General features: G+C 40.4%; 1 protein-coding gene across 4 annotated transcripts in view; it reads right to left on the bottom strand.

Moving 5' to 3' along the window:
* The window catches only part of TOX2 (TOX high mobility group box family member 2), a 297,642-nt gene that overhangs the window by 135,653 nt on the left and 148,753 nt on the right, over positions 1 to 13,236 (bottom strand). For 2 of the 4 annotated variants that reach the window (XM_054979270.1, XM_054979272.1), the window contains exons 3-4: positions 5,636 to 5,881; positions 384 to 446 (exon numbers count right to left, since the gene is read on the bottom strand). In XM_054979270.1, coding sequence (XP_054835245.1) covers positions 384 to 446; positions 5,636 to 5,881 — 309 coding nt within the window. The remainder of the gene's footprint in view (positions 1 to 383; positions 447 to 5,635; positions 5,882 to 13,236) is intronic. The other 2 variants (XM_054979271.1, XM_054979274.1) reach the window with 1 other exon arrangement.

Raw genomic sequence — 13,236 nt, 5'->3', positions numbered from 1 at the left:
CATTTCAGATGTGCAGTCGTATATGCTTTTAAATGCAGTGCTACTTATGGGTAGTTCTAAATGTTTTGTTCTCTTATTGGCTATCAAGCTATGCTGACAAAGATTTCTCTCTGTATTTTTACTATCTGGATGAGTAAGCAATAAACATTACTTTCCACACACATATTTTTAGTGAAAACAATAATTTGTTTTACAAGTTTTTGTTCTGTTTGATGTGTTTCTAGCCTTTTGGTTATCCAGTGATCAAAAACTATACCTCTTGGCATAATGAAAAACAAGCATAAAAATAGGAAAAGATTAATTCTCTGCATATGGATATGTTAATTAAAACATAAACTGCACATATGTGTGGAGTTAAAAGCTCCGATTCTCAAAACACTTACCACATGCTGCAAATAGTTACTCCTGTGCAGTTCCATGGACCTCAGTGGAAGGCAATCTAATGACTAAAGCAACAGGGGTGGGAGTTAGGGGAAATGGAGGATCTATTCCAAGCCCTGCCAGTGAATCATTTATTCATTTATCTAATTGCATCTAATCCCCTCCTACATGCAGGCAAGCTAGAATCATGTTGGTTTTCTGTATCTTTCTGAGTTTCCATCCACACAACAGGGACCATCATTCTCTCTTCTTATCTCACAAGGCTGCCAGGAGAATTATTTATTCACCTGTACGCAATGTTCGGCATTCAGCAGTCCAATGAGTTATTTGATGAAAGGCACTAATGAACTGCTGCACACAACCCCTTATTTAAAAACACTACTGTACAAAGTAATTTCCTCTTACTCTCAGCTGATCCTTCCTGATAATGCATATTACTGGCCTGCGCTTTTGAATAAAAATACACAGAGGAAATCCTAAGGTCCTCAAAGAAAATACCACCCCTCATCCTACAATCCCATTGTCCAACCACAGTGAGACAAAACAAGACATTTTCTTATATTAGCAGGCAGAAAGGGGTTGTTGGCAACAGGATGGGGGAGAGGAGATGAACAGATCAGGTGAAGCCTCGTTTGCATGCTTGTCCAAAGCTGTGGCACAGTTATAGGGGCAGGAGAGTTCTCTAGATTGCAACATGGTATTTCCAACAGCAGCATGCTCATAGCACCCTGGAATTGATTATGCAAGATCTGGGACAAAGACATATGCCTTTCTTGAGAAATGGACTTTGATATCCTGTATATTTTAGCATTTTTGAAATAAGCTATTGTGTTTGTAGGACAACAAAATGTATCCAGCCTGCTTCATTGGGGCATGATACAATGAAATAAAGCATACAACCTGCATGTTTTTTCAAAAGCAAGTTTTTCCATATTCAGTAGGGCTAACTCCCAAGAAAGAGTTGAGAGAATTAGAAGATTTAGTAGGGCACTCATGCAGAGGGTGTTACTGTCAAACTTGCTTTCTCCATGCGATTTAGTTCTTCCTCTTATGCATCCAGACCTTCCATTAAGTCTTGCATGGTTGATAACTGGGATAAATACCGCCCAGTCATGAACACGCGATGAAGGCCCAAAGTGGTGTGAGAGTGCATGTCAATGGAAAATAATGACTGATTTGCTGTAACCAGAAATGGAAACTTTGATGACTGAGAGGAGGATGTCTGATGAAAAGGTTACAAAGTTTATATTTTTGATTTAAAACAGAAAGACAGTTCACTTCCTCACCTGCATCTCTGCTGTGCAGAGCCTTAGAGATGTATCGTGCTTTTAAAAGCTTCTGTTTTAAAATGAAGCATTCTCCATTCAAACCAAATGGGAAACTCTGGCTTCCCCTGATTCCTCCCCCTCTTTCATTTTCATTACAAGAGGGAAACAAATCTTAATATCCCTGTTCTACACTTACAGCACACTAAGCCCTCTTCTTATCTTCTTGCAGCTCGTTCCTGATTTATTATCATGATCCTGCATTTGTAAAACAGAACCATAAAATAAAGAATAGAACATTTCCCAAGGACTACTCCAAAATAAATTATTTCAGATGTATGGAAGCTGCTTAATAAATCCCACTATTCTTGTTTCTTTGGGTATTTTACAAACTGATTTATAAGTGCAATATCCTCTCTCAAAAATGAGACAATCAACACAGGATAAAATTATCATGTTATGAAAATAGGGGTCAGGCATTGGGTCTACTCTTTAAATTAAACTGAGAGAGGAGATATCGTTCACATGAAATTGACTCTTTTGTCTCAGAAATGAATGTTTTAATCAGCTAAGCAGAAGAGGAGCCCTAAAGTAATGTTTGATTTCATGCAAAGGTGCCTGTTGGTTTTCAATGGGCAGGATCTGAATTCCCACTTTTAAAAAACAAAATAAATTACACAGGCACACTTCAAGTGTAGGGAACAATTATGAACTTCTCTCCTATAAATTCTGTTTGATTCTCAAAATCTGAAGTGCCCACACCAGAAAAACAGAAGGTTTGCTGGTACTTGTGTAATTTGTTGGTACTTGTATAACTGCTGCTATGTCTCTTTAAAAAATGTTTCTTATAATGGTATCCCACTCTTCTTCCAAAAAGCAATAGTTTTTCTTCATAAAACTTCCTGCGATGCAGGTTAGATTGAAAGATCAAGGGCTTAGCCCCTGAACTTATGAAAATATGAACCTGGGTTTCCCACACCCAGGTTCAGCACTGTAACCACTACATGTCAATGATATAGATCCAAGGAAGTGAATGCTTTCAGGAGCCATCAGTGAAGGAAATCATGCAGAGTGCTCTGCTAAGACTGCACAGTAATTTCCATACTGCTCATAAAATCATGATTGAAGTTAAAGCAACATGGTTTTTTTTCCTCCAAGACAAATTCACCTTTGCTCTGGGCAACCACTTCAGACATTCTGTCCCAGATCCACCTTTTAAATATTTAATGAATTATTCTTGTACTGCTATTTTATGCAAAAGAAGAGCATGGACCTTCTTAGCATATGGCAACAGTCAGAAGATCTACATGCAATAGGTTATTATTATAAGCAGGCGGGCAGATTTGGGGACTATATCAGCTCCCTGAGACAGCATTCTACAGGCTTGATTATTTTACATTATCTTGACTTTCTTTCAAAACTCAACAAGAGACAGTGCTTTGGGGGAGCGGGGGAGAGAAAGTTGTATATCTTTCCTTAGGGCACAACTAGATGAGATGTGAGGAAACCCATGACTGGGTCCGATAACATTTTTAATTTTATTAAAAACGTATGTGGGTGGTTTGGTTTGGGTTCACAGTGCTAGGATAGAAGAGCAGATGAATCCTCTCCCCCCATGCTATTTCCTGCATAGAAATTAGGAATCTCAACACCTATTAGCAGTAATGTGGCTTATAGTCACTTGAGGAGGTCAGATTTCTATTCAGGAAATGACGCAGCCCCAATCCAAAGAATATTCCTTTCCCAGATGCTTTTCAAGAAAAATAAAGGAGGAGTTTTGATGACAGATATATTGTGTGACATCTACTTGCATGTCATCTACTTAAACCTTTAGTCCTTGCTTGTTTTCTCCTGTTTCCTTCTGTTCTCAACTACCTTATTTAACCTTTTCCTGACTCCTTTGCTGACCATGTGGATGGTGAAAGCAAAAAAACCAGGGTACCCATAGACAAGGTAAGGGGACTCCACGGAAAAATATCACTTTGTAAATTAACCAAAGGGGATGAAAAAAGAAGGGGGAGGGATCCACAAGTGATGAGAACTGAGATTCTCTACAACAGAGAGAATATTGAAAGCTGGGGAAATGGAGAGTTAGAAAGAGAGGAATCAGCCTGCTCTAGCCCTGGAGAGCTTAGAGAACCCTGCAGGGCGGAACTTCCAAATTGTCCCCCCGTCTACACACACACCTTGTTCTTCACAGGCACCCAGCCAGGCACTATATCTAATAGTAAAATAGCTTCCACCCATTATGTTATTTATAGTCCTCCTTTCTTGCTGAGGCTCAAGGTGGATTACACAGTGTAATGGCTAAGATATTCAATAAACACTACAAGAGGGTATGGATAACAACGTATCTAATTATCAACCTGGCCTCATTTGCAGATATTTCAATCCACAAATTGAGGCCAGGTGGAGAATAGGAAAATTTTCTTTTGCAGATTTGCAGAAAGATCTAAAAACTTACCCCAAATGGATGTGGGGTTCACCCCCTTCCCCATGAACCTCTCTGGCAATTCCCCAGAACTGCCACTACTGCTGTAAGCCCCGTCTCTCCACCCGCAGCCTTTAAGGTGGTGAAACGGCAATGCTGAGAATGGGGGAGCTGGTGGCAATGGCAGTGATGCAGTTCCTTGCAGGTTCTCACTTGTCAGGTCTAATACTTATGCTTTGTTTTAGATTTCTAGAATCCTAGTCCAAAGTATTTGTCCCTACTGCAATTTCTCCTTGGATCCAGGCTTATATAATGTCTATGCTGCAGGAGTGAAGTACAACAAGCACATATGGTTCTCCCCTGGCATTGCCTTGGTCAGCTAGCTATTGATTTCCATGAGCTTTTCTGTCTTGGCTGCTTCCTTCTTCCACAGCCTTGAGTAAGAAAGGAGTAAGCAAGAGAGAAAGCTGATCAGTTAACAAAACCGTATCTAAAGTAATTTTTGTTGTTATGTGGATTTTGCTAAGAGTTATATGACCCAACACCAGCAGCATACCTTAACCTACACCATTGTTTAATATCATCATAAAGATGAATGTGATATTTATATTATCCACAAAAATCTATCAACGAAGCAAAGACCATAAGGTGCAGAAAACTTCTTTTTATTTCTGCCAATCAAGCCAAAGCAGACAGGAAAAATAAAGCACATGCATAGAGGTCCCTAAAGGACCAAATCAATATGCATGGTGTTATATACTGTAAGAGTAAAACAGAAAACCTCCACATGAATACATTTGGGCTATTAGCAAGGACATGTTTTGTTTTGTTTTTAAAGTAGAAAATCAACTCCAAAATAGCACAGGGAAAAAACCGTGTATGAATCTGCAAATGCTACAAAGGAGTCAGCTGTACAACTTCCAGACTTGAGATCAGATCCCCTTCCTGTCAAAAATCTGTCAGTGGTTAACTCACACTAGTTCAGTCCCCTATAAGACATGCTTATTCATTAATTTGCTTGTGAATTCAATCATAATGAAAGTAATACAAAGTAATTATTTCTTTTACTGGGTAAACTTTTATGCAAGATTTTGGGTTCACGTAACTCTCTGGGTAGGCAGAATGGGAAAGCTCAGTTATAACAAACACCAAAGGCCTCTGCCTAGACTTAAGAATTTCCATTCTGATCACTTAAGAGCCAAGCTACAAGTGATGAATGACACTTGAACAGCAAGTGAACAGACCGTGTATTCCTCCCAGTTCACTTGCACTCCACTTGTGCTCCACTTGATCACTAAGTGGAGCGCAAGTGAACAGGGAGGAAAACACGTGAGTCTGTTCACTTGCCGTTCAAGTGTCATTCATCACTTGTAGCTTGGCCCTTAGAATTACAAGTACAACAAGAAGAAACTGACCTAAGAAAAGGCATCACCTTAGCTAATTTTCCTCTCATTATCTGGACCCAACCTGACAGGATACCGAATAAGATGCTAATGATACATACTTTATGGAATAAAATTCAACAAAGGTTAAAGGAAAAGGAGGAAAGGTTACTCACAGTAGGTAGTTGACTGGAGAGGAGATGTCCATCTTGGCTCAACATATTAGACACCATGATAGCTGGAAGGTCCATATTCTGGTAGGAATATGCTGGTATCAGGCTATTTGGAGGGAGACTGTGGCACAGTGAATGATATCCAGTTTCATGGTCCACCAAATGAAGGAGGGAAGGGTCTGGAAGGTTGGGAGGAGTAATAGGAGGGATTTCATAGTCTTCATTGTTTTCACTCTGACCATTGTATGTCTAAAAGAAAAATTGAAAAGACTTTTTCACAAAGATGTTCCAACTTTTTCCAAAGTAAGCCTCACTTGACTGTCTTAGGCAGCCCAACTGCCTATAGTCACTTCATTCTGTAAAAGCTTTTTCAAAAGGACATGTACAATTCTGTTAAGACTATTGCCAAGTATACGGAAATGCAGAGATGCTTCCAATACAGTTGTTTTAGGTAGTATCCCATAGGTCAATCTTATGTACATATACTCATGAGTTCCAAGTAGGTATAGTCTGAAAGAATGAACGTGTATATTCTCTACATTAAAATAGATGAGATGTTCACCAGTGAAATATTCATGGTACAAAAAATCTGTACTTTATTCCAAGAATGAATCTTAAATAAAGACCATTACTTGTGTGAGAGGGTGGTAAAATGCAATTGCAAAAAGGAAGCTTCCTGAAATGTTTACAGTCTTAGTTCTCCTTATATACATGAATGAAAGCTTTCCTGAAATGCTGTGGATGTGCACAAATGGATGGTACATGAGATTTAACTATCTCTAAACCAAACAGGAAAGCCCAACTCCAGGAGCACTGCCATTGTCACATCCTCCTAACAACTCAATATTATGATCAAGTGCAGTAAAAGTTCACAGATAACCTGCACAGCCTGTGTGCAGGCAGGGGAGGCACCTATTCCAAACTAGGTGCTCAGCTCCAGGTACAAGACACTGGAACTCTGGTGCCCCCCACCCAAGCCCACTGTCCAGAATAAAGGATGCTTGTGTTAACCATTTTGTTGCTGGAGCACAGGCAATTCAGAATGCCAAGACTTAAATGATGTTGCTATTTCCCACTAGGTATGCATGGACGTTTTTGGGGGGAGGGCTGCCTTTAAGAGAGTGGAAGAAGGGGCACAGAGATGAGTCTGTTACCAAATTGACTCAGAGCACAAGATGGAGAAAGAGACAGTCTGACAGCAAGAGCCAGCTAAAGGCCAGAGAGGTTTTGATTTTCAGATTCTCACTGAATTCTGTAATAATATATTATTATCAAATATATTATAGAATTATATAGTATCATTGCCCAAATGATTCACATTTACATTTAAACAATAAATATGTTCTTGAAAATACATTACACATAATAACATTTGGGATAACTTAACACCCACTCATAGCGGTTTACAAAGTATGTCATTATTATCCCCACAACTATCACCTTGTGAGGTAGGTGGTGATGAGAGAGCTCTGAAAGAGCTGTGATTGACCCAAGGTCACCCAGCTGGCTTCAAGTGGAGAAGTGGGGAATGAAACTTGGCTCTCCAGATTAGAGTCCTGCTGCTCTTAACCACTACACCAAACTGGCAATATACACACAAATTATCATTATCTAGTGATATAGGCTATTTTAGATATCCATTTTTGTCTTGAGTAAAACTTCATCTTAAAAAGCATTTCACTCATTCCAAAAGAGAAAATCTGTCTGAATTTTTCTCAGCTCTCCCTATTTTTCAATCAGAAACGTTGAAAAAAAGTCCACCAGGGGACAGTACCCCCCGCAATGTTTTTGATTTTTTCCAAGCCTTCACATCTCTAGGTTCTTTAAAGTATATGCAAAAATTTTGCAAACATGTGCTGTCCAATTTATTTCAACTCCAGCAGCAGACACATATAAGCAGAGACCCTCCTGCCTCCACTCAAATGAATAGACTCCACCACAGCACATTGATAAATATCACTGGGTATGTGATGCAGTGATGCATCCTTATATGTGCTTTTTATTACCATATAATGTTGGCCCTGGCCTGGATAGCCTAGGTGAGCCTGATCTCATCAGATCTTGCAAGCTAAGCAAGGTTGACTTTGGTTAGTAATTGAATGAGAGACCTCCAACAAGGACCAGGGTTGCAGAGGCAGGCAATGACAAACCACCTCTGTTAGTCTCTTGCCATGGAAACCCCACCACGATTTGCCATAAATCAGCTATGACTTGAGGGCACTCACCACCACCACCACCACAAGCAACATATATAAATTAATAATTTTGTTCATTATCTTGCAAGAATTAAACCTTGGCTACTTCATGCATGCAATTCCATGAACACTAACTTGTATTATCATACTTGTTTACACTGTTTTAGCCCAACATTCTCCACATAGTACTTGTGGGCACCATGGTACCTGCCAGTACTTCCCCAGTAGCAGCTATTTTGTGCACAAGCATAAAATGGCCACCGTGGGAAGTGGAGCCAAATATAAACACACACAGAGAGAAAAAGCCCAAGTGCAGAAGACAAGATGAATATTTTTAAAATACATTGGGGAAAGAGCAGTGAGAGAGAGAATAAAACCAACATTGCAGTGGCAGCTGCCGCTGAAACAATGTTATTTTAACCTGCAAGCCACTCAGGCCAATCAGCCAATGGCCAATCAGAAGCCCTGTTGGGCAGGAACCTACTAGAGAGTATAGGTCCCAACCCCCAAGTCTCCACCCCATCCTGCTGGGAGGGTAAGGGGCATCAAGAAAGTCTAAAATAAGGCAGAGGGCAAGACCAAAAAGAGTTAAGAAAATAATAAGGATATATTATAAGTCTTATAAAGTGCAAGTGCTACATTAGCTTATAGAAAGTTTCATACAATAATATGTAAATCCAAAAATATAAAATATACAAATATATAAGTTGTCAGCGGCAAGAAACAATTCATATGTAATGAGGAATTAATCAAGGAACAGGTGCATCTAAAGGAATAACAGTGAAGCACGGCGTCACAACAACAAGTAAGTGTAATAACACGGCAATAGAGAATAATTCTCATATATAACTCATGTTAATTCTTTTTTCAGGTGCAAAGGGGGGTAAAGAGACCCCACGACTCGACAAGGAGCCAGCAAGTAAATTGTTTCAATGAACCTTCCTCAGGAGTCGCACCAAACAATACACCTGAGACAAAGTCAAAACCACTGTGAGATTCTTTAGTGGTACATCAGGCACCTGGAGAATCCGGTCACTGGTGCCGAATTCTTGACATTGCTTGCTTGGGGGTCACTCCTGTAGTTTCTGCATTCTTGGTTTGGGAGAGTAAGGGGACCTGGCAACCCTACTGGTATCTCTGATTGGTTTCTCATCTTTTACCTGCACTGTGTCCAAATACTCTCCACTGCAGCTGTAAGAGGAACTCAGCTAACATAAGCAGAACACTGATTGGTCACATTACAAAATGCCTGATGAGCCTAAGAGGCTTTAACTGTTTTGCAAACTGTATTTAATTGCATGGCATCCAATCCAATTGTCAACTATTTCCATGAACCAACAACCATCCCAAACTACAACCAACATACATGCAATATCCATGCAAAACTAAGTCTGGCTGATGCATGATTTTAAAACTGGTTGCCTGCGTCAGTGGGCCTTCAGAAGCAGCATTAGGGAAAAGTGGAGATCTGCAGGGGTGCAGCAAAAATTGCTGCCCCTTCTTCCACAAACGAAAATGCCATTGTAGCAGAAACACTGTACGGTAGGTTACCTGCTGGGATTTCCAAATGTGAAATATTATATTGATAAGGCAAGACAGCTGCATGTTGGACATGGTCATTCTGGGCAATGTTTCTTTATTGTTTAAATGCTTTCTCGAGGCAGCAAATGTGGACTAAGGAGACGTGTAAGGGAAGCCCATGAAGCATTCTAATCTATGACAAGTAACTCCAAGACCTCAGAATCCCAGTATTAAATGCCTTTATATTGACCTCTTTGAGTGTCATGTAGATACCAAAGCACAGAATTTACTGAGAACTGTGAAAATATCAAAACGAGAGGAGAGGGAGAGAGAGGACTTTCTCCAGAGAGCTATGTTCTCAAATAAACAGGCCAGTACTTCTGATTTTTTTTTAAAAAAACGGATGCTTAGCTGTGAGCAAGTTACAGGCAGCACTGAATATTTTCAATGTAAATGTCTAGCCTTGCGTAAGCATATATTTGACAAAGGAACAGTGCTCTGTTTGTCACTTCCAGTAGGCTGGAATGAAACAATTGTCTCTCTGTTCTGGCCTTATCATAGTACTGCACAATGCCACTTCACAGACAGGCAGGCAGACAGGCAGGAGTTGCACTGGAATCTTCTCCCCGTCCACTTTGCAGAATGGATTTTCAGCTAATGCAGAATCATTCTACAGAAAGAGTTTTAGGGGGAAAGGGGTTCATACACTAAAGCAGGAGACTGGACTATTAATGAAGCATACTTTCTCTCTCCCCTTCCATTTTAAATTCATAAAACGCTGACACAGTTTAATCTTAAAGTGAGTCTTTGTGTGCCTTTACTAAAAACTACAAACAGACACATAAGCAATGTGATTAGTTGCAGTAAAACCCATAAGGATTCTATTCCAGGGTTTCTTTGTATTCATGTGATATTCCTATGCTTGTTACCAAGACAGAGAAGAAATGATTCGAAAGTATGTATATATATCAGGGGAGGGAGAGATACTACATATGAAAATAAAAACATATTTATTTAAAATATTTCTATGTCATCTCTCCAAATAGGGTTACCAATGACATCACTCCTGGGAAGTGACATCGCACTGCCCCAGGAACGCGCCCGAGAGATAAATTCATAATTTACTGGCCAGGTAATTGGTGGTAGGGAGCAGAGGGTGAAAGCGGGGAATCCCCGGGCCCTACTGGAGGAATGGGATTCCTAGCTCCAAAGCTCAATCATGAAAACCATAAAAGTACAATACAAAATAAACACCAACCAAACAACAAAACAACAGTTGCTAATGGCAGCAGTACAAAGTCTCAGTGATGAATGACTGGAAGCCTCCCAGAGAAGATGTGCCTCTTTGTATAATGAACAGGCATATTTAATTTCTAAATTATGTACTATCTCGCTAGTTAACTTGGCTACAGAAAGCCTTCTGTTTGCTTTAAAGGCAGAGTCTTTTCCAGAATAAAGAAGAACCTACTCAGAGCAATCCCAACTTGGGGGTAAAGTGGTAAAGCAATAAATTTCTAAAATAGACCCCCAGAGATCACCAGAAAGGCTTCTCTTGCGCTTTAAGTCCTGGTCTTCCCATCGCTTGCCTTTCTCCCTCCTTCCCAGGCATAGGTGGAAAGCAAGCGTGAAACAGGAGGAGCACCCTTTCTGTAGTGGCCCCAAGCTCCATGTGCCATCTTTGGGCAGCATTCCAGTTTCCCAGTTCTTTTTCTAAGAAGCTGAGATAAGGAAAAGAAGCTGAGGTAATGGGGAAAGATGCCTGAAGAATAAAAATGCCAAAGTACCTCAACCACTAGTTCCCGCACGGTCCTAGGATTGTAGGAAGGGGATTTAAGTAGAGAGCCTCATTGGGATCGACTTTCAAAACTTCTTTTTTCCTTGAGCCCCCCCCCCGCCTTTTCTGTTTTTTTAACCACTTTTTTACCCCAATCTTTTTCTTAAAGATGGTTTTGAGTCAATTTTTTTCCTCGTGCACAATTCTTTCAGTTTTGTTTGTCCCACTCTCTCCCACCTCCAACCCACTTTTTGATGACTGGATGTTCATCATTGTCAAAACACTCCTCCCCGTCTACCTTTCCCCCCTCCCTGGGTTTGTTGTGATATTTTTAATTGTCAATTTCATATTAATAGATCAACTTAACATTTTAATAAAAGGTACAGGAGATTGTTGTTGGGGGGTTTTCGGGCTGTATTGCCGTGGTCTTGGCATTGTAGTTCCTGACGTTTCGCCAGCAGCTGTGGCTGGCATCTTCAGAGGTGTAGCACCAAAAGACTTTTGGTGCTACACCTCTGAAGATGCCAGCCACAGCTGCTGGCGAAACGTCAGGAACTACAATGCCAAGACCACGGCAATACAGCCCGAAAAACCCCCAACAACCATCGTTCTTCGGCCGTGAAAGCCTTCGACAATACATGGTACAGGAGATTCTCTGAATTCCCAGCTTTCATTTTTTAAAAAGTAAGCCTTATCCGCTTCCAGAATGGTTTGAAATGCACATAGTCACTGCTGCTTTAGACTCCATTCCAACAGGTTAGTATGCCCCATTGGTGATGGCTTCTACCTCCTAGCTCTGGGTCAGCCCAGGCAGGGCTCTCCAGTTTGGACAGGAGAAACTTAGGTATGAGTGGTGGAGCTCCTACCCTTTTAGTCTTCCCCATGCAAGGACTTCCCCATGTGTTCATTTTCAATCTTTTTAAAAATTCAGCCCTTGTATTTATCTAGTGATATAAACGTGCACAAAAAATAAAGGCAGGTGATGGTGCTGTGACATCACTGATGATGCCACCATTGATGACAGCATCCTCACTTGAAAATCCTGATTATTTAAGGCACATGCAGAACAAATTAAACCAAATCCACAACTGAAAAAATGCAAAGGAAGGGCAGGCATATATACAAACCATACCCAAATCAATTCCAAGGCTTGGGGATTGGCTGCTAAGAAAATCAGGAATTAATCAAGTATGTGGAAAAGCCCTTGATTGCTTTCTGTAATATTTAGGAGGCTTTCAGCTCTTGAGCCAGTGGTTGTTAATGAAATATGGTACTTCAGCATGTGCCTCAGCAATTCAAAAGCCAGGAATAAATATACTTTTTATTTCAATAAATTTGTCAGAGTTTATGTAACAGGTAGGTAAATGGTAAAGGTAGTCCCCTGTGCAAGCACCAAGTCATTACTGACCCATGGGGAATGTCGCATCACAACATTTTCTTGGCAGACTTTTTATGGGGTGGTTTGCCATTGCCTTTCCCAGTCATTTACACTTTACCCCCAGGAAACTGGGTACTCATTTTACCGAACTTGGAAGGATGGAAGGCTGAGTCAACCTTGAGCCGGCTACCTGAACCTGGCTTCCACCAGGATCGAACTCAGGTTGTGAGCAGAGCTTGGGCTGCAGTACTGTAACAGGTAGCCTAATTTAAAAAAAACATTTCCCACAGATTCCCACCTGGTATATAGTTTGAATATAGAATATTTCTGCTGCCCAGTCTCAGAAGTTCCTACTAATATCTAGGACAGAGGGCGAAGAGATTGTCAACTTTCCTGCCCCTAAACATTTTCTGCATGGTGCACGGCAAACAGAAGCTTTCCACAACATCCCATTGCAGTTTGCAGCCAAGAGAAAACCTTCATTTGTTCATTATTTTTAAAGAATTTTTGCCTTTCATCCTAGAAGCTAAACGCAAAGAAAAATAAAAATTGTTGTTTAAAACATAAAGAACAGAATTTGTGAAGGGGAGAACAATAAAATCACAACATCAGCTAAACAACACAGGTAAAACAGTAATAAAAACAAGAGGAGAAAAAACAGCAAACAGCATATCCATTAAAAGCTCTGGAGACTAAAATGATCTTCTCCCAGCAATTCAAGTCAGTGCCAACTGAA

This window comes from Eublepharis macularius, chromosome 5 (assembly GCF_028583425.1).
Source record: "Eublepharis macularius isolate TG4126 chromosome 5, MPM_Emac_v1.0, whole genome shotgun sequence".
NCBI lineage: Eukaryota > Metazoa > Chordata > Lepidosauria > Squamata > Eublepharidae > Eublepharis > Eublepharis macularius.
This window is presented reverse-complemented; position numbering and strand designations above follow the sequence as displayed.